Source organism: Amblyomma americanum, chromosome 1, assembly GCF_052857255.1.
Source record: "Amblyomma americanum isolate KBUSLIRL-KWMA chromosome 1, ASM5285725v1, whole genome shotgun sequence".
NCBI classification, from domain to species: Eukaryota; Metazoa; Arthropoda; class Arachnida; order Ixodida; family Ixodidae; genus Amblyomma; species Amblyomma americanum.
Window position 1 is genome coordinate 98,490,515 of NC_135497.1, and position 21,277 is coordinate 98,511,791.

Consider the following 21,277-nt stretch of genomic DNA (forward strand, 5'->3'; position numbering starts at 1 on the left):
GCTTTGGCTTATTTAGGGAACACATCTAGAGCTTTTGCGAACAGCTTTGTGCTATTCGAGGTTGCTATTCGCTTTGTCTGTTCGAGGTTGGTACCCTGATTTCTACTCATTCTGGTCTATTCTATCTTGGGCAGACAGAAGTACATCTTGCCCATTTGATAAGGAGACACTACAGAAACCGGAAATATCATTCATTCATTACATCAGTGCAATGTCCAAACTGGCTCCAGGAACGAACAAACAGTCAAGAAGCGGAAAATGAGCCCTACGGCCTGATAGGTGCCCATGTTTCGTGCTGACATTGCACAATTTCTTCGTATTTCTTCAGGATTAAAATTTCGTATTTCTTCAGGATCAAAATTCGACGATGCAATACCATAGCCAGAGTCACCGCTACTTAATGCAGAGAAAAAATCCGCCACAGATGCAGGAGAATCACGTGAAGCGAGATTTTTCTGAGCACACACCGTTCAAGCAGCTGACACCTTTCTGCTAGCACTCTACATCGGAACCTCAACTTCAAGGACGTTTCAAAAATTGGAGTCTTGCAGGAAAAATAAAAACTACGCAAAAAACTAAACTAGAGTATCTAAACAACCCACTGGATGGCACAACACCTCCTTGGTACTCCCGGTAGCACTGCAATTGCACTTCGAATCCATCGATCACCGGTGATTGATGCATAGTGGCGTGGTAATGAAGGAGTTGACAAGGCATAACTGAGCAATAATTTGTAGCAGCAGACAATGCTAATAATACTTTTACATTGCATCTGTGTGCCTAGCAGACTTGGAGAAGACCAAATCCAAACATCCACGGATGTTTCCTTTCCGTTCTAAGGCACAAGCAGCGCCATCTGCCTCAGATTTTGCACTACTATTGTGATTTACAGCCTCCTTCGCTATATCCAGTATATTTCCTCATTATATCGGTTAATAAATTTTATAAATGTGTGCATCACAACATGACGAATTGTTTGACACCATCCGAGACCCCCGCGACAAACTATTCAGCCGTAATGGCCGTCTGAAGGTCCTCGGAATCCACGGTTTGGGGGCGGAAAGGTCGTTGTTGCGAATCCCACACATATTTGGGGCTTCATCTCAATTAGTAATTTTATCCTCAGGGACACGCCAAGTCATTTGACACCACTTCGGACATTCTGCATCAAATGGGTGGTCTCCAAATTTTATGCAAATGGTGGTTCCGGAGAGATCCCACTTTGATGGCCACTATACTGGCGCATATACCCTACAAATGTGTGTAAGGGCCGCACCCGTGTATAAGCCACACCCTGTTTTCCTGAAGGAAATATTTTTAAAAATGATATCTGTGTAAGGGTCGCACCCAACCAAACTTTCCAGGACCCACACGGGAATAGCCTTCGAAATGCACGTGCCGTGGCCTCTGCAATCAGCTCCGGCTGCAAGCAACAATGCGCTTGATCGTAAAGGCGACGCATGCGCACAGGAGCTTCCAGGTGCTAACCACGTATGGCACATCATCATCGTCAACTTTTTCCTCCGCCGCGAGCTCCCGCTATCCATATTGGCATCAGTATCACCAGCTCCAGTCTTTTGTGGCTGCCAAAGGCACGGGAGTTGTGGTAGCGTGTTAGTTCACTCTAGTTGTGGCTTTCACGTGCTGCCACCGAGCGTTGTAGTTTTGGCACGATGGGCAAGCACCTTAATAGCTGCACGGCTGGGAGTTTGCTGTCGAACACGGCAAGCGTGCAGTGGGCAGGAAATTCGACATGACTGAGAATTGCATCCGATGATGGTGCAACCAAAAGGACGCATTGAGGAACACAAGCTGCAAAAAGCACGCTTTCCTAGGCAAGCCAAGCAAGTTTCCCTAACTGAAAGAAAAGCTGCTCTGCTAAGTGCTGGAACAACGGCTACGCATTGACAGCGGACATGCTGCGCGACTTCTTGTGGGATGAGCATGCACCAGAGACAAGCCCCGGCTCAAAGTCTGAATACTGTGCGAGTGCCGAATGAACGTAGAATAAATGCTGCTCATTCCCTGATTGGCGTGTTTTTACTGAAGAAAAATTTTTTTTTTTACAAATCGCATGTATGGGCCACACCTCGAAAATTGGCCCCCAAATCTGGAAAAAAAAAAACTGCGGCCCTTACACGCATTTATACGGTATAACGAATCGGAAGTGTAGGTATCAACTGAGGCGCTATGTGCCCCCTGTTGCTATGTGATTCAGTGCGGTCACGTGATTACTGTTTTGCTCAATCTGACCTTCACTGCAGACAGATGCGTCCTTGACTAACGTCAGTAGTAAGCGCTGACGCTCTTAAAAAAACAGAAGCAATGTTACCCTATCAGGGCCTGTGCTCACAATGCCCTGAGCAGCTTTCTCCACCTCTTCTTTTTCACACCAGTGGCTTCCACTTCGTTTCAGACCAACGGCAGTCTGCTGTGCTGCTCTCACTTTTCGAAGCCCACTGTTTTGCAAGTAAAAGGGCAGGTGTACAATATTGCGAAGGTAGTCATGCCCCCGCACGGTTGTGTTCTGGAAAGCCCTGTGCAAGTTGGCCTCGATTGCCTGCGTTAAAAAAAAAAAAAAGACAGCTAAAATGAGCAACTTTCACTCCAGCGGATTCTAGCAACATAACCATTAGTCCAACAATTCAGTATTATCTGCAACTTTGCAATCCTCTGCACCCCAGCATCCCTACCGTCATACACTATGCAAAAATGATGTTGCACACCACTGTTTCCTATAAAAAATGGAGCAATGTACAACAAACAAAAGCCATGCCATGCTTGTATTCACCTGTTTCAGGCATTTCAAGAACAGAGTCATCACACGCAGTTGCTATTTTAACTATAAAATGGGACAAGAGCTTTCCTGACAATGTGTGATGCCATCGCTGCATCAAAAACATTAATGGCGAAGCACCGCCTCCAATTGCAGAGCTAAGTTTCAGGTTTGGGTTGTTTTTTTTATTTCTTTGATGTTTAAAAATTTTTTTGCTTGGTATGTTAAAAAAATGATTTTGTTATAATGAAGACAGTGGAAGTGGCAAAAAGCAAAAGTATAGTCAATGATAGTTGAGAGGACTCTCTTTGCCACAATGCCCTATTTGCATGCACAGAAATTGTTTATTACACATACCTTAATAATTATGTGTGGATCCAATGCCAAAATAGTGACAAAGGGATGTCCAGGGTCAGAGAAGAGCACATAAACAGCATCTAGGACACGTAAAACCTTGTCCTGTTCACAGCTATCCAAACCATCCACAATCAAGACAAGACGAGTCTGCTTGCCAACAAAGGCATCCAAACAGTGCACCTGAAATGTAATCATGCATAAACACATTTTAAACAGGATTTCAGGGCACAAAAAAGTTGGCAATGAAATAAGCCACAAGAAAATCAGACTACAACTCAAAAAGCAAGATATTTTCTTCATGAGGCCACTAATGACCTCTTACCTAAAGATGGTCCATCTGCTTCACGGTGCGCAAGATCTTATTCAGTATTGCCAGCTTTTAATAACAGTCTCACTTACTGTTACTGCCATCACTTGCTGAAACGCAGTGTCAAGCCAAACTGTAATAAGTGGCTGATTTTGTGGATTCACTAGTACTTGCACCTATAGGAGCGGGTGACCCACCCACTAGCTAGGCCTAACTGCAAATTTACCCCCTTCAGTTTCAAGGTAGTTTATCTTAGATTGTACAAACTGTTGCATCATTCAGAAAGAAAGACAATAAAATTTCTACCAGCCAAATAACTGGCCCTTTCACACCCAAATTTTACACAAAGGTGGGACTTGGTGGTGGGTCTCGTTTAATACCGGTGCGGTACCTATTCTAGCCAGAATGAATCGGAAGTGCACAATGTATGTCACAACGCTAAGCCAAAACCAGCCTAATTATTTCACTGATAGGAATGGCTGCACAGCCCATCACTCTCAAAGTGAAATTCTCTGCCATGGCCACGGCGACCAAGATTGGGTGTGCAACCTCCCTTCTGGTCCCGATCTAGGTGGCTGTGCCACAGCTTCTAGCCTCTATGCCACAGTTCTCTGGTTGCATCTGGAGCAGGAGTGTCACCCTCTTATTGAAAGATGGCACTGCTGCACCAGCCATAGTGAAAACTAATTTTTAGTACCATTTTCTTTGTAATGCACACAGTTCATTACAAACAAAAAAATTTTGATCAAGATTTGACATCTGTACTCCTTCCAACAAATCAAAAGCAAATACCAGAAGTATCTGTCTCTGTAGGCATGAGCATTTTCAAAGCATGTGCCAGGTGACTTATGAAAAGGGTAGCAAATTCTGCTTGGAATGAATGCAACTCTTAGCCTTGCCTCCAGCACAGAAAAGCTAGGTGCAGTGTGGTGCAAAAGAAACTTATACATTAAGCACCATTTTTAAGCAGCAAACAGACCAAACAGGTTTTGCATTTCATTAAACATGCTAGGCCATGCTGTAAATAAGGAACTGGAGGCGCATCTTTTACAAAATGAGTTGAGTGATCACATTCGATCAATCTAAATCTAAGTAACTTTTGTCTCAAAGAACATAGGCCAATCAAAATACATGTCATGTGCACCGATAACAAAAGACGGGCCAATGCACTGCTGTCATTAGTATTGAAATGAGAAAGGGAATTTCCAGCTTTGAGTAGTGTAAAATCCTCTGTAGCACGGCTGCCACATCGTGCAGGTTCATCAAGGAACAAATTACCTTGCACACACTCCAAAACCAACACTTCTTTGGACCGATTGGTTAAAACACAATGTACGACATTTCTGTCTACAATACCATGCTTGCTTGTTTTTGCTTCAATGGTGCCAAAAGATGCCCAGTTTTCCAAAGTGAAAATAAAGCCTCTCGCAAGGCAAGAGGGGTGCATGTGAAAGAGCTCCGAGGAGGCACATACCATGGCACTCATAAGCTCAATCTCTCCCTTAAGGGCCTCCATGTAGCCACCTGAAGTGGCATCCACGTGGGACAAGTAGCTGTGGATGCGGCGATGATGGGACCGGAACAGCGACAAGACCATGCGCACCCAGGTGTAAAGGTTGGTGAGAAGAACAACAGCCACCACGCTGGCCAGTGCAATCAGCAAGGGTTGTGTCTGACCACTGCTGACCACGTATGGCCCATTGCCTGCCAGTGTCTCCACCAGTACTGCTACAGCAGCCAACAGGCACAGGAATGTCAGCAGGAAGATGGCAAAGTTTGGCACACAGCACAGCCGCCGCCATGTCCAGCTGGAAGAGGCCACTGGCCAATCCCCGGCCACTCAGTTCCATTTGTTCATCAAACAAGGAGCACTCAAGAGTAGCTAATCATATGCACAGTGGCCCAGAAGATTAAGCAAAATCCAAGACTTGCCAGACAAAGCACAGTGAAACAGCATTACCAACATGGAAATATGAACAGTGGATACTTGAGATACGAGACCATCTCTCAGTGTACAACTTTGCTCCCATTCCTGAAATGGTAAGATATTTATCAGACTGCTTGCTAGGAGCCTCATAACATGAGAGAGACTTTCTTGCAGTTGATATAACTTCGCTGCACTTGGCTTCATTCTAGTCCACTAGAGCAGGGCCACCAGCCACTTTTTCTTGGGATTACCATCCAATATTTCGTCTCTAATCCATAACGCTTCTAAAGCATATCCTAATCTAAGTATTTCCGTCAAAGAATGCATAACAGTAAGCACACAGAAGTTACCACCTTAACCTAGCTTAATTAAAGTGCACGCCATCCCAGCTCATTTTCCCAAGAAGGTAAACAAAACACATTAGTCATTCTCAATTTTTGTGTACACTATCCATGCCTTTTATAAGAATGCAAGTAAATGCCACAACAAGCAGACGTCTTTGACTAAGAGGCAATGCAACCTTCATGATGCTTCAAGCTATACAATATTCTGCATTTGAATAGAACAGAAATTAAACTTGCTGATAAATTTATTTTTTATGCATACTGCCACCTCACTTCAAGTCTCGATGAGTGGACATCTGCCATACATAAATACACATAATCAAATGGAAACCAATGATAACTACATGAAAATATCAGGACAAACAAAAATTATTACAAAACGTAGACGTTTTATTTCCATATTATTGCGGTGTGAGGCAGTCAGTTACTAGTTCCGTAAGAAGGTCATCAACCGTGCCATAAGGTTTGTTTTTTTTTCTGGCAAAGCCATCAAAGTAAAGTTATTTACACTTACTACAATAGCTTCACAAAAACAGAGCCCATATGAATTCACAAAATGCAAGAGCTGCAAGCTTGCATCTCTGTTGTACCCACAAGGAAAGCAGGTGCCTGGAAAAATCAGTTTCAAAGTATCATAGATAGTGAACACGTGACGCCTCCTAATAGCAGCATTTTTACACCAGGCAAACCACTGCCACTTGAGTCTGGTTGCTCTGAAAATTTAAAGCTCTCCATAACTCTAACAAGATTTACGTTTTCCTTCATATTCGCCTAAGCTTAAGCTTAACCAACGGCTGCGTTATTTTTCATGAAATTAACTACAGTAATGACATCTATGCTTTACAAAACGATGTCACGTCTATATCTACATAGTGCAACTTATGACTAATGCAATTTAATTCTTCTAAAGGCAAAGCTTTACGCATTTCCCACACATCATTTCCTCCGGGTACATATTATCGAAATAACACTATACTCGAGGCATTCACGTCATATCACCATCTCAGCATTTATATACCTCTCTCACTTGGTAGCTCCATATCAATACCACAATTAACAACGGTAACAGCATGTTAGGCTACCTTCATTGCAATTTCCCCCTCGCCCCTATCTCCCTGAAACTCATGCATGCCTGCCACCGAAGATGTGTGTGTGTGTGCGTGCGTGCGTGCATGTGTGTGTGTGTGTGTGTGTGTGTGTGTGTGTGTGTGTGTGTGTGTGTGTGTGTGTGTGTGTGTGTGTGTGTGTGTGTGTGTGTGTGTGTGTGTGTGTGTGTGTGCGCGCGTGCGTGCGTGCGTGCATGCGTGTGTGCGTGTGTGTGCGTGCGTGCGTGCGTGCGTGCGTGTGTGTGTGTGTGTGCGCGCGCGCGCGTGCGGGGGGGGGGGGGGGGGGGGGCAGCACAGTTTCAGGGGTTGAACTTGCCATTTGAAGAGTGACTTTGCCATACAAGACTTTGCTCACTTCAGAAATTTCTAAAGTGAGCGAAGTCTTGTACGGCAAAATTCTTACAAGTGGCTCTTCGCCAACAGAAGTTTTGCAATGTCAAAGCTATGCCCCAACGGTCGCTGGTGCCCATCTCTTCTTTTTTTTTTTCTCGGAGAGTCTTACCGTACGAGGCAGAAACGGCAAACTAGTCTTTAAAGATAGTTTGTTCGCAAGATTCACAGGCCACTCGCAAGACTCACAGGCCACTGCGACAGCAGACCACTTCTGAAAGCTGGACTCCCTTCTGAGGGTTTTTCCATACCTTCATGAACGGAGCACGCAACAATAGGGGCCACTCACAAGTGCTGCCATCCTTATCGCGTGTTCAAAATTGCATCACAGAACCACGGATTTCGTCATACCCCAAATGAGTGGGGCTCGAAAATGGGAGTTGGACTAGCGCAGTGCATGCGTGTAACCTCGGCGGTTTCAACGATGCTTATCTTTAGCAGTCCAGGTGGTATCGCAGGCCACGCACTGCATCATTACTCTTATCCAGTGTGAGGATGCTGACAATTTCGGGTGGCCATCATGCCCTTGGGGAAAGACCCACTCAGCCTGCCTTTCACTTTCTCGTTAAACAACATCCCAATGATCATGATGAAATGGGCAAACAGCCCACAAAAGAGCCATAAGAGCTCATAGAAACACACTAAACCAAGAGAAAATTTAAGCCGGCGGCTACCACACCGCAGGATCAGCGCCAGAAACACGCTGTTTATTTTGGAAAACCAAACTTTCAGACTTGACTGGTTTCAAAAAAATTGGTCACAAACATGGATTACCCCTCAGGAATGGTGGTAGCTGGTAATAAAAGCACGAAAAACTCCAAATTTTGGAAGTCCGAAAAACAAGTCAGCAGGTGTAGCAGCTGCTGTCATGTTTGCACATTCGTTTTTGTTTTTTGTTTTTAAAAAAAATATTCCAAACGATGCAGAGGAAAATTTTCAGGAGAAACAAGAGAGTGTTCATACAATCAGGAGGGTCGGACGAAAGTCTGGAGTCTCCAGGGCTATTCGGGAGAGCTGGCAGGTATGCTCATGTTTTACAAGAAGCTTGTCAGCAGCAAACTGGAATATGCACCAGAAATTCGGAACCCCAGCTTCGTTAACTTAATACGCTTGCGCTCATGCAAAAAAACTCTGCCCTTTTCATCTTCCTTAACAAAAATTGCACTGCAAGTGTCATCTCCATTAAAAACACGCCTAACCTACCATGTCTAGCTCTCCACCGAAAATTTTCCCGGTTATGTTGATTTCATAAATTTATTATAATTCTCCCAATCCACGCAATAAAATCATATCTCCTCCACCTTTCACCTCACCCAAGCTAGATTATGCTCACAGTCAGCACAACCTTATAGCAGACAAAAGCTTGTTGGCAGTCTTTTATTCCCTGTAACTAAGCATATTGAAACCACCTTTCCGGATCGGCAGCCAGCATTAAAAAAGCTACTTTCTGTAACAGTTTAGCTAACATTTTATACTAAGGCGCACAACAAATGTGTTGACTGTTCTCTGTTACATTTCTTTGTTCTGCCTAGCGCATACAACTGTATACTTACTACTTTAGGCATTATAACCAAGAGCATGACACCTGTATTTTATGTTTTAGTTTTATGTTTAGTTTATGTATTTTTTTGGTTTGGTTTGGTTTATGGGATTTATCATCCCAAAGCAACTCGGGCAATGAGGGATGCTATAGTGGAGGGCTACAGATAATTTCAGCCACCTGGAGTCCTTTTACGTGCACTGACATCGCACAGTACACGGGTGTCTAGTATTTCGCCGCCATCAAAATGCAACTGCCGCAGGCGGGACTGAACCGATGTCTTTCGGGTCACCAGCTGAGCACCATAACTACTGAGCCACCGCAACAGTTCTGTACTTTTTTGTAACCAATCTCCTCTGAAATGCCTTTGGCCTCGAGAGTATCAATAAACAAATAAAATAAACAAAAATGAAAAACTGGATATTGCTTGCAACTGTTTCCAATGAGTTCACTATGTCCTATAAACTAATAACACAAACTAAAAGCTCGCATATGGCCCAAAAGATTAAAAGTTACCATAAAGTCATAAGCTGTCTTGAGATTTATGATCAAAAAGTTATTGTAAAAGGAAAAGCAGTGCTAAAGTAAGCTTTAAAACACAAATAATCGCTTTATGTGACAAGTTACCTACTTTGTTTTGGTACAAGAGACCGTTCTGTCCCCTCACACAAGCACCATTCTCACACACATAACCTACGAGTACTCTATAACCAGAAAAATACACGAAGACTAACAGCAAAGGAAAGGCAGTGTGGCAGAAGATCCACACTGTAATACAGTAACATTCACATGGAAAATCCCAAATGCATGCTTAGTTCAACTTCGCACTGTTAGCAAAATATAAATGTCTCAATCAAGGATGCTAACTAATATTTTGTTCTAAATGCTGTTCATTAGAACAGTCAGCTGCAACTAAAAATAAAACATGAAAAAGAACAACAAAGGCATCCAAGCTTAACACCACCCTTTAGACTGAAGATATTCTACTCCTTTATACAAACCTGGTTTAGGCTGAAAGACATGATAAAATCTTGTGGTGAAGAAGCCAAATTCATCTTCAATGGCCGAGAACAGTGAGATTATGATGTATGCTATAGACGCATCTCCAGCACCAGAACTACTAACTTTGTTCTGCTCTGTGAATATAAATCTGAAAAAAAGAAAGAAAACAGCATAATACAAATTATAGGCAACATTAGCAGACTACCATTAAGGCAATTTAGAAAAACGAGAAAATATTGGCTCTGGCCACAGCAAAAGTAAACTGCGCACATAAAAAAATGCTGCCATGACATCTATGAGAACTAGTTGAGCTGAGGCTTTGATTAGAGCATGATGCCTTTATAACTGCTTTCACAATACTCCGCCTTCTACCATACATAGCAAGCTATGCAACGCATTACTGCAGTCTCATGCTTTTGTGTGTAATGCTCGTCCAAAGTACTAGTAAACCGAACTGTGCATGACATGCTCCATTTGTATGCTGTCCATCAGAGAAAGCAGCAAGAAAAAAAATGTAATCTCAAACGCCCTGCACAAACGATGACTTCAATCACTGCAGTATTGATTTACAATTTGATGCGCGGCTCTCAACATTAATACTGCATGCTTTGCATTAGACAGCTAAGTATAGCACAATAAAATAGACTGAATCAATGCTAAAGATACCGAACTTTGGGATTAAGCAACGCGCTTCACCTTTGGTTCCCACATGCAGACCACCACTCATCGAAATATGGCCTCATTTAGTGCTGCAGATATTTTTAAAATGAACTTGTTAATCTCTGCTGGTCTGACAGCCTTTGCATTACCATGATCAGTGACATCGTCCCCACCTTATAGTCTGCTACTCATCATGCATTGTGCTGAGTGGCTGGCAGACAGTGGATGATGTGCGTTTGTCAAGCATTTTGGATGAGCGAACTAATTTCCAGCAATAGCAGCAATTCAGGAGATTTCCCTAGGGCTAAACAGTGAAGCAGCAGTTGTAGTGTGGTAACTGAGAACTTCGGAATTTGCCTGACCCACATTGGCTATGTGTGCCGGAAACATGGCATAGGAGAATGAGTCACTTGTCACGCAATCCAAGTGAGGCTTAGTGTTAAGGATCATGTTATCTAGGGAGTCAGTGTTCTAGAGTAAACGTTAATTGTCGTCGTATAAACCAGGTGGGCTGGAAGTGGGTGCTTTCATGAAGGGTGTGACATAGCTATTACAGCCATTTTTCCTCCCTGGGGCTAAAGAGATTTTTTAAGGAGATTTTTTTTCTCTTTTTCTTTAGTGCCTACAGTGCATTATGAGAGCTCAGAGCAATCCCAAGACAAATGGACATGTTCATATGGCCTGTTCTGATGCCATCAAAAATGCAGGAGGAGACCGTCTCATTTCTTAGCTCAAAAGTATTCATTAATATACTGGCTGTTTTAGCAAAGACTACCACAAATTAAAAACAAAAAGACTTTCAGGTATAAGATGGCTTTTGCAGCACAGCAACACCAGCGGTGGCAGAGATTTGGAAACAGGTGAATCATGTCAGCTAGTAAGCTAGATAATTAATTTATAATAGTTAACTTTTTGCCTATTACAATTAGGCACCTGGTTACAATTAGAGATTTGTAGCTGGCAATTATTAATTGCCACATCAGTTTTTAGTAGTTTGAAAACGTAATTACCCTCAGCACTGTGTGTCAACAAATTTTGGCCGTTTGATGGGCCTTTTGAAAACCGCACATCTTTGGAGTGTGCACAATAATGCCTGCCAGTACACGTCACTGTGTGGAAAACATGGAATGTGATCTCCTCTGTCCTGCCCGTGCTGCAGTGCTTGTCGCTATTCGCTGCTTTGGCTATGACAGGAGAGTAAAGGTCACGTGACACATGGACCACAAAGTGGCATAGACTGGTGACTGTTGCTGTGCACACTCCACAGTAGCACAGTTTTCGAGGGTGCATGAGATGGCCAAAATTTGCTGAGCCACAATGCTCAGGGTAAATGTTTTCAAAATTCTGAAAACTGACATAGACATTACTAACAGTTAACTACAAATCTCTAAATGTAGCTATACTCCATTGCATACATCAGGTGCAACGCTGTCAAAGCTAGCGCTCTTGTTTGCACTGCCTGCATCCGCGACCAGAAAGTAGTGTGTTCCTTGTGGTGAGCAAAACATAGTAAATGCTTTGCCTGACACATTTGCCATGAGCTTGATTAAATGCACCCTTATTGCTAACGACACGGTGTTGCTTTCTTGAGCCTTAGACTTCTCAGCCGCAGAACAAGCGCAGAGTAACACTCCTCCCTTTATTTTTCCATTGCAGACTACTTCTGTAGCTTTCATAGCGTTGCACTTGATGTATAAAACGGAGTATAGGTGCATAACTGTATATGATGAAAAGTTAACTATTAAAAATTAGCTAACCACAAGCTAACACGACTAAGTTGTCTTCTGAAGTTTGTGAACACTGGTATTATAATGCTACAGATACCACCTTTGTACCTTAAAAAGTCTATTTGAAAAAATTAGCAGTCATGAAACACACGGTATGCCATAGATTTTTCCACAACCAAGTGACTGAGATTCCATATAAGGGACATGAATGTCTCTGCCAATGCAACATGTACCACGTTGTTGCCAACTGCCAAGGTATTTCTAGTTAAAACGTTGGATGGATAACCACAATCTCCAGTGAACATCAAGATGGCACACAAGAAGCAGTAAAGACTGTCAACAGTGAAGGTCTCATCTGTACAGGCACACTTTCTCTCTGGCCAACGAACATAAAAGAATAATGATTACCTAATTTTTGCACGAAACCAACATGTATGGTCAACAAATGGGATCCTTCCATGTCCCAGTGATATTGCTGATGCTCACGACAATAGAATTACAAACAACCATTCATATGGTATATGTTTTATGGGGGTTTAATGTCCCAAAGCGACTCAGGCTATGAGGGACGCCGTAGTGAAGGGCTCCGGAAATTTTGACCACCTGGGGTTCTTTAACGTGCACTGACATCGCACAGTACACGGGCCTCTAGAATTTCGCCTCCATCGAAATTCGACTGGCGTGGCCGGGATTGAACTCGCATTTTTCAGTTTCTTAAAGGTGCATTAGTGAATTTAAAGTTCGCATTTTTATCATGGGATCTCCATCTACACTCTCTAAGAATTCTTAGAAATATCAAATTATTATCCTGTGTGGCCGATTTCCCTATTAAGGTGGGGTGAGAGTTTGTTTTGCCAAAAAATTCTATTTTGAGATTTTGAGCTCATCTTATAATTTCTTTACCTTTCAGAAAATATATTACACTTGGGTATTATTCATGATTTCAAAAATATTTTCTTTTGTCCTTTTTCTTCGCCACGTCGACCGAAATGTGGGTGCACTTCGACGTGATCTCTTCGTTCAGATACTTGCAAAAAATCAATTTTCTGAAGTTTGTGATCAGAAACTTGGGTTTCGGTTTCTGTTTGGAATTTGGCCTTGTACGTAGTACATTTTTTAGCCACTAGGGCTCCTTCTGTCAAGAAGGTTTGATGAATAAAACCGTTTTCAGAGACTTTATTGGCATTTTTCTCAATAATACATTTTTGAAGGTTTGTGTTTTTCTCAGGAACTATAAGGCATAAGCAAACAAAATTTTTCCAGATGTTGTGTAATGGCATTTACATAACTGGAACAAGAATCAATAGCCTAGGTGCATTTGTATTTTCTGATTAAAAAAAAATTCATACGTGGTCATTTTATTGCATTGAAAAAGATAAAAACATTACATATCTAGTTTTTATTGGAAGTGCATAATTTCAGTTCCGCCTGTGTAAAACGCTGGCTGCTACTTTCGTACAAAATTGCAACACTCTGCTGATAGTAAATTTTAAGAAAAGGGTACATTAGTAGAAAAACAAACAAAATAAGAAAATACTAAACAAAATTTAAAACTAGTTTTTATCTCTAATGCAAGCTGCATCTATCTTAAGGTTCGTTGGAAATTTTTTAGCCATAGCTTTTATTACAACTGCTGTACAACCAACTTTTAAAACTGATTTTCAGTCTCACTTAGCCTTAAATCGGAAAAAAACATCTTAGCTCCTGCCTTTTTTTCTTTGAACTCACTGTGGAGAGGAGGAGTCAATCAACATGGTTACCATGGCGAAAAGCATGTGCAGAGTGCCTTTCAGTCAATCGCATGGCGGCTTACCGCTCTGCCATTGGCAGAGTACTACGTGGAGTGAAGAGCCCGAGCAGATGGTCGGGCGCATCAGCCATGCAGAAGCAGGCAAGCAGAACACTCTGCTTGCTTCAGGCTTGTTATTTCGGTGATAAGTTCACTGAACCACAAATATGTAGCAGTTTTATCAAACTATTGCTTACATCGTGTCCAAAAAGCATAATAAAAATTACTTCGGTTGTCTCCACGGATTACAGCATTTTCATTGGCCATCACAGATGTTGAGGCAGTCTCGCGAAAGCAAATAGTCCATGCATATTTTTTATTTCCGTGGGCTTAATATGTGGATGTGCTGTCTGCGAGTGAAACTATTTAGTCACAAAAACCCAGAAAAAAAGATAAAAGCGAAAACTAATTTTTTCAGAAAGCAGTCATTCTCGAAATCTATACTCCTCAAGCAAATAGAAAGCCTTCACTGGTAGTGCCTCTTTCATCTTCATAAATGCAGAAATGAAGAAAACAGAGTGAACATGCAAGCAGATAATGCAGACAAATAGAGCAAAGAAAGGCCAATGAGGCTGGACAAAAAAAAAAAAAACAGGTACCTAGCTCACAGCAACACTTCCAAACATAACTCGCATTTAGACAAAAAATTCAAATTACGTTCAGAACAACTCTATGTTATGACTGGCGATTCTTTTTTCTTGCAGTCTAGTCATACAATCTAAACATTTTATTAAGACTATCAAAATGAAACTTCATGCCAGCACCACTGTAATATGACAAGTGAATGTCACAGCTTTGGACTGCCATTGGAAATTGTCATGCAGCCCCACAGAAGTTTACAACACAGTACTTTGTTGACTCCAAATGCCATTCGCAGTCTCGACTGTCACTAAGCTAAACTGCTGTTTAGACATGGCCATGCAGCTGCAGCATGGATATAAGGTCCTAGCTGTAGCCTAAAGGCATTATACTATCAGCTATTAGAGCTGCACTTACAGCATTCTGTAAACTGCACACTGCATTTAATGCTGTGTTCACATAAATGTGCCAAGCATTGTGGATAGCAAGCAGTGTTGAAATAGAGAACTTAATAAAGGGTAAGTTGCTTCATACGTTCTTCCCAGCTGGAAGAACAGTTCTCAACATTCTAAACGTGTCACTGTCAAAAGGGGCTTTACTTTGTGCTTCACCTGTGCTGCTGTTATTGCTGTTACTGCAGATCCCAGCACTTCTGCCGGAGGTCAATGTGCACTGGGAGCAAGGCCTTTGATGTGTGACATTTTGTCAAGCTATTTTAACAAGACTGCCATGTAGCTGATAGTTATGGAAGCTCATAGCAAAATGAAAGCACAGTGTTCATGTCATGCATCATCAGCAGCCCATCGCAAATGCAACTGCATATAACACAGAAGCAGCAGGTATCACCTTGTGACGCCACAGAGCATTTCAATACGGCAGTTATTGTTGGTGGCAGAGCTTTGCAGCTGCAGCTTCAGTGGCTGACTTTGAAACAAAGGATGCATCTAGAATAGCGGAACTGCATCTAGAGTAGCGAAACTTGGGAAGTATAATAATTATTTTCAATACTGCTAATTGAAACACGCAGTGGCAATACGTCAACTGACCGGTCCCTTTAAGGAACTGGACCAATTTCTGAGCTGCTACCAGAGCCAGAAAATATTTCTACAGCGTACATCACCAGCTTATTCCCGCTTGAATTTAAGAGTGATGATATCTGATGTGCCCAATGTTAATAGTCTGTTGACATTAAAAGCTATTAGGCAAGGCCAAACTGAAGTAAAATCACTGTATGAACCATCATGGCTACCTCCAGCAGAAGAAAAAATGCACATCGCAGGCAGAAGAGGCAACTGGACCATTTGTATGTCAACAGATGGCACCACAGCAGTTAGGGGCTACAAATGTCTTAACAGGCCTCACTATTGACGACAGAATATTTTTATTTATACTGAAAAAACTAGGCAAACAACAAAACCGATCATATTATTTGATAATACCCACTTCCAAATATGACATATCCATAAGATATGAGCACAAATGAATCAGCTTTTAAGACTACGTAATTATTTTTAAGTACCTGCGATGGTGATGCAATACATAGTACTATACGCATGCTTAATTTCCTCTGAAAATTTAAAATACCTCTCTTCATTTTCTTGCAAGAATGATCACCACACCTGTACCTTCATGTGCCTTGCAATAAACATGAAGGTGCTGATGAAACAGCAAGATGCAATTTTTAAAGTTTGGTAAACACTAAGGAATATAGCAAAAATAAGTTAATTACCGGACAGGATTAGAACCAAAGTCCTTATTTGTTGCTGGAGGATGACAGAAAATGACCTGAAGCACAGTCTTGAAAGAACTCAGCATGTTCTCCATCTTAATGCAGAATTTGTAGGCCCAATTCCAGTCATGATGACTACTGCCGTATCTTATGATGTCTGCAGGTAGATTACATGAAAAAAAAAAAAAGTGCGTTGTCAGCCATTAAACAGTACTGCTAAACTGAATCCCAGAACAAGGATAGTCAAGCATTTGTGAAGACTTCCACAAATGACAAGTTGAAATATTAACAGACATGATGAAAGCATTGTGACAATCACAAATATATTGTTCAATAAGAAAAATGGCTGCGATTCAGAAATATAGTGGTCTGTTGCTTTCAGTTTACTTTCGAAAGGCAACAGTGCATTACAAAAATTTGAACACTAATAAAAATTTGTGATTTATTAACAGGGCCCTTCATCTCCAGGAAAACCCAGTTTTGCCTGATTCTTGCACCCCATCCCATAAACAGCAGATTAGGCCCAATTTGATGGAAACTAGCGGATTTCTTGTACTTATTATACAGCGGTGTTTTGAGTTATCAGATGATACTGAATACCTTTTAGTGCCCGTTATCTACTCCATGGCTTAACCTGAGGATAAAGTCGAAAAATTTGTTTTAGAAGCTGGAGACAAGAATGCCAGCACTGAACAAATGTCTTACCAGGTCTCTATCCATCACTACCCACGCTATAGGCATCCTTCTCCAAGGCATGTATTAAAAATGGCCACTGTGATGTTGACTAAATATTTCTGCATTATACTAACAAATGTATACAGGTCTAGCACACCTGTAGGAGTGCTGTACTTGGGAAGTGCAATGAAGGCAATTAAGTGATTGGAATAAATGAGACAAAATATCTTATTTAGTAAACAGTTTCTTTCTGCAACCTGCCAATCCTAGACTGTTGATAAAAATAATTAACAAAAATACAGGGCACTTTATGTGATGCAATAAAGCATTGACTACTAGTCAAATATTTTTGCTGAAAAAAAATAACCCCCCAAAGAAAGCCTCAATTATGAAACTTTTTCCTCAACTGTACCCGATTTGTACCTCAATCTCAACCATACAAAGGGGTGCAATTTTTTAATTTCCTAATTGCAAGAAAAAGAAAAACAAGAACAAAGGGTACTATAATTATCAATAATTGTAATTCACAGCAAATTACAATGATGCAGCTGATCACACATAATGTAACGTCCTTGCCCAAAAGTAACCAGGCAACAGGATTTGCTTCTCAACCGTATAATGGAACCCTTATGGCACCCATCAAGACCAAAGGGCCTCCAAAAGAGGGCAAGGGACCTCAAGGGATGCCTCAAGTGCTCTGCTACGCGGTTAAGAAACAAACCACGTTGCCTGGATACATATGGCAAAGACGGTACTACATGTAACAGAAGGTACTGTCAGTGAAGCCCCGATGCTAGGGGTGTGCGAATAGTTCTTTTTTGAAACTTAAGTGAATATGAATAGCTTTGCTAGAAACCTAACTGAATATAGATAGAATATTTTTACAAATATTTGCTACTTGTATGAATATGCATAAAAAACGAATAATCACGTGAGACAGCGAAGCAATAGAGGTGACATTGTAGTACGGTACAATAACTTATGGAGTGATAGCTATAGCTGACAAAAGACACGACACTAATCTCCACAAGGGGGCACACAACACGAAGTCTACATAGGCCCCGCCGCCGTGGCTCAGTGGTTAGAGCGCTTGACTGCTGACCCAGAGGATGCGGGTATGATACTAGCCCTGGCGGCTGTGCTTCGATGGAGGCAAAACGCAAGGCGCTTGTGTATTATGCGAAGTCAATGCATGTTAAAAAACTACAAGTGGTCAAAATTAATCCCCAGCCCATCACTACGGCATCCCTCATAGCCTATGTCACTGTGGGATGTTAAACCCCACATACTATACCATATCTGTATGAAGTCCCCATATAACTCTACTGCGTCACATTATACGTACAGGAAAATATCACTGACTGAATACGACGCTGAACAACCTAGCACCACATCTCAGAAGATAAAAGGGGTGACAACAATGAATGAACCACGGCCACAGGGTTCGGGCATCAAAGCAGGGTTCGCTAAACCTGCCTAAGCTGAGCCACACCGCCCAATCTTGGAGGAGGCTATGTATGAGCATTATGAAGGCTGTCCACATAACTGTCCCGCAGCGCTGCACTAAACTGTCCGTTCTATGCAGACCGATTGTAGCAGCATGCTTTGCAGCATCGAAGTGGGTCCTGTTTATAAACAGTCATCAGAAAACCACAGCATGCTGTATTCAAACTCCATGCCAGTTATTCAAAAAGTATTCGAAAACTTGAGAACATAATCGATTATTTCACATAATTTTGAACACACACTATTTTATTTGTACAACGAATCAAATAGGAGGATATTCGAAAGGTTTAACGATTTATAGGGTTTAGTGTCCCAAAGCGACTCAGGCTATGACAGACGCCGTAGTGGAGTGCTCCGGATAATTTAGACCACGTGGGGTTCTTTAATGTCCACTGACATCACACAGCACACGGGCTTCTAGCATTTTGCCTCCATCGAAATGCAACTGCCGTGTCCGGGATTGAACCGGTGCCTTTCGGGTCAGCAGCCGAGCACCACAACCACTGAGCCACCATGGCGGCTACGAGGATATTCTTTTTGCTACCCAAAAAGTTCAAATATCCGCACACCCCTACAAAGTACTCTTGGCGCAACTTCAGCTGAAATTATATTGCTATAATGAGCACCACATCATCAGAGCACTGGCACATCATGCATTACAACTGAGCCACTTGGCAATGACAAAGTCTGGCACATGAGAAAGGCGGGAAACCACAAGGTGAAGCCCCAGAATCTTAACTTCCCTCTTGTATGGCTTTACTATTTGTTAAAGTAAATTAAGTAATGTAAGTTTGTTTTTTCCAGTTCTGTATTTGCAAGTTTCAGCTTAGCCAAATTCATCACACGAGAATTTTGCTGTCAGCATAAGCTGTGAGCTGAAACCAAAAGACCTGTCTATTGCCACTGCCCACGAACGTGGCTTTGACCGCATGTGTCCTTTTTATTTCCTACCCAAGTCTTCGTCTTTCACAGAGTACACTCCTAAGGTGCCACCATGCTCTAGCCAACTGATCTCTATTCAAAAAGCTGACTATAGCAAAGTACAGGCAGGATGATAATACACAACAGGCGATGAATAAGGTAAATACATCATCATTAAATGAAAAACTACACTGAAAACTGTCTGCTAAGTTAAAGATCTGAGCACATGAAAATTAACTCAATAAAAGATGACATCCACATTCAGCTTGACAAACACAGCATCCACAGAGGGTAGTTCCTTATTTCTCAACGTGCATTTCTTTTTTGTCTTTGGTTTGCAACAGTTGGAAGTAAAAACACGTGCATGATTGTTTTCTGTATAATAGTATGCACACTTGCTCCACAGATTTGGATGCATATCAAGAAGATTCCTCCAGCAGCCCCACTGCACACAACACACAGCAGATGATGTGCTACTGCTCTGATGACATGATATGCATAAGGCTGTTCTTGCACCACACACTTAATATAAAGCCTTTGTAAAAAATATACAGCCCACCAGGTTAGTTGCCGAGCCATGCAGTGTGGCCCATTTTGCATCATAAACATTCTAAATTTCTCGAAGGTGTGATGGTTTCTCACACTCATCCTTCCAAAGCACAGGACTCCCAGGGGTACTAGTCATTATATACAAACTTAGAAGCAAACCCCTTGGGGTGTACATTTTTGACAAAGGCTATATGCAGGCTGTACTGAGCCAGGCAGGACTGCTCCGATACAGTGATGTTCCGTGCCATAGCCAATCAGACCCCTTTTCCCTGCAGAAGCTTGAAAACAGTGTTAAAAAAGTGAGACAATTTTGGTTTTAAAATGCCCTGAAAATCTGTAAAAATTCCCTTTTAACCAAGTTTTGCTTATCTAATTCCATGAAAAGGGGAAAATTCCCCAAATGGAACACCAGTGCTCTGATAGCTCTCAAATCCAAGCAGTCCAAAATTTTCCGTTAAGTGTAATCAAGACAGTAAATCTGATCTAAACTAAAGTGCTTCAAGGAAAAAAATTTTCAAAACTATTTGCTATGTCCACAAGCCCATACAATTACACAGCAAGGCTCATGATTTTTTTAATGCTCATCAAGACTAAGAATTTCCTCAGGGCACTGCAATCTTTCAAATTCTTCACCCAAACGAAAAACAGCTTTAATTTCAGGTTAATATGGGCACAACAGTTTGGTGCAGAAAAACTACTTATCCACTCCAATGAGGTAGAGAAGGCATACTCATCACATAAGCAGCCTCCACCATAGCAGACCACACCAGCAGAATTCTATGACAGACCATTGAGCTTAGCAGGTTGAATAAGCCATACCTCGCTTTAAAAAGCCTGTTCCAAAGATAAAACACTTTGCTTTTACCGCTGAAATGCATAGTGACATTCAACAGAATCTGGTCATTTTATCCAAAATCAAACTGTGGTAGAGCAAGGCAAACTTCAAGCAACCCAAGTAAGCTAAGTAGCGGTTAGATGCATGTGGGGCTCACAAAGAATGCAGTAGGTGAGCATGAAGGAGCCAGCTCCCAAGATGATTCCCAGCAGCCAATCTCCTGTCGCCAGAAGAACGCAGTAGCCTAGCATGCATGAATAGAACGATACCAGGGAAAACAGGACCCAGCTGAAGGAAAATGTTGGTTCCATCCACTGGACTGCAAAGCTCCGCATGTCCTCTGCCAAAGACAGTGAGTGCATCTTCCCTGTTACTGAACTGCATATCTAAAAATTACTGCATGCATACAAGTTCGACATAAAGAGCCCATTCCAAATATTGTAACAAAAAAACACAGAGCTCAGAGTTAAGCACCTAAAGACATTCTGTAGTACACAATTTAGTAGCCCCATGATAACACATCTTCAAAAATAATAATATTAATAATAATAAGAAGAA

At 41.8% G+C, this 21,277-nt stretch overlaps 1 protein-coding gene across 3 annotated transcripts in view; it reads right to left on the reverse strand.

Annotated features, from left to right (window-relative positions):
- Arms (Ankyrin repeat-rich membrane spanning) overlaps positions 1-21,277 on the reverse strand; it is a 69,234-nt gene that overhangs the window by 23,505 nt on the left and 24,452 nt on the right. For all 3 annotated transcript variants that reach the window (XM_077646314.1, XM_077646313.1, XM_077646315.1), the window contains exons 13-18: positions 20,877-21,059; positions 16,234-16,390; positions 9,749-9,897; positions 4,915-5,261; positions 3,134-3,313; positions 2,333-2,560 (exon numbers count right to left, since the gene is read on the reverse strand). In XM_077646314.1, coding sequence (XP_077502440.1) covers positions 2,333-2,560; positions 3,134-3,313; positions 4,915-5,261; positions 9,749-9,897; positions 16,234-16,390; positions 20,877-21,059 — 1,244 coding nt within the window. The remainder of the gene's footprint in view (positions 1-2,332; positions 2,561-3,133; positions 3,314-4,914; positions 5,262-9,748; positions 9,898-16,233; positions 16,391-20,876; positions 21,060-21,277) is intronic.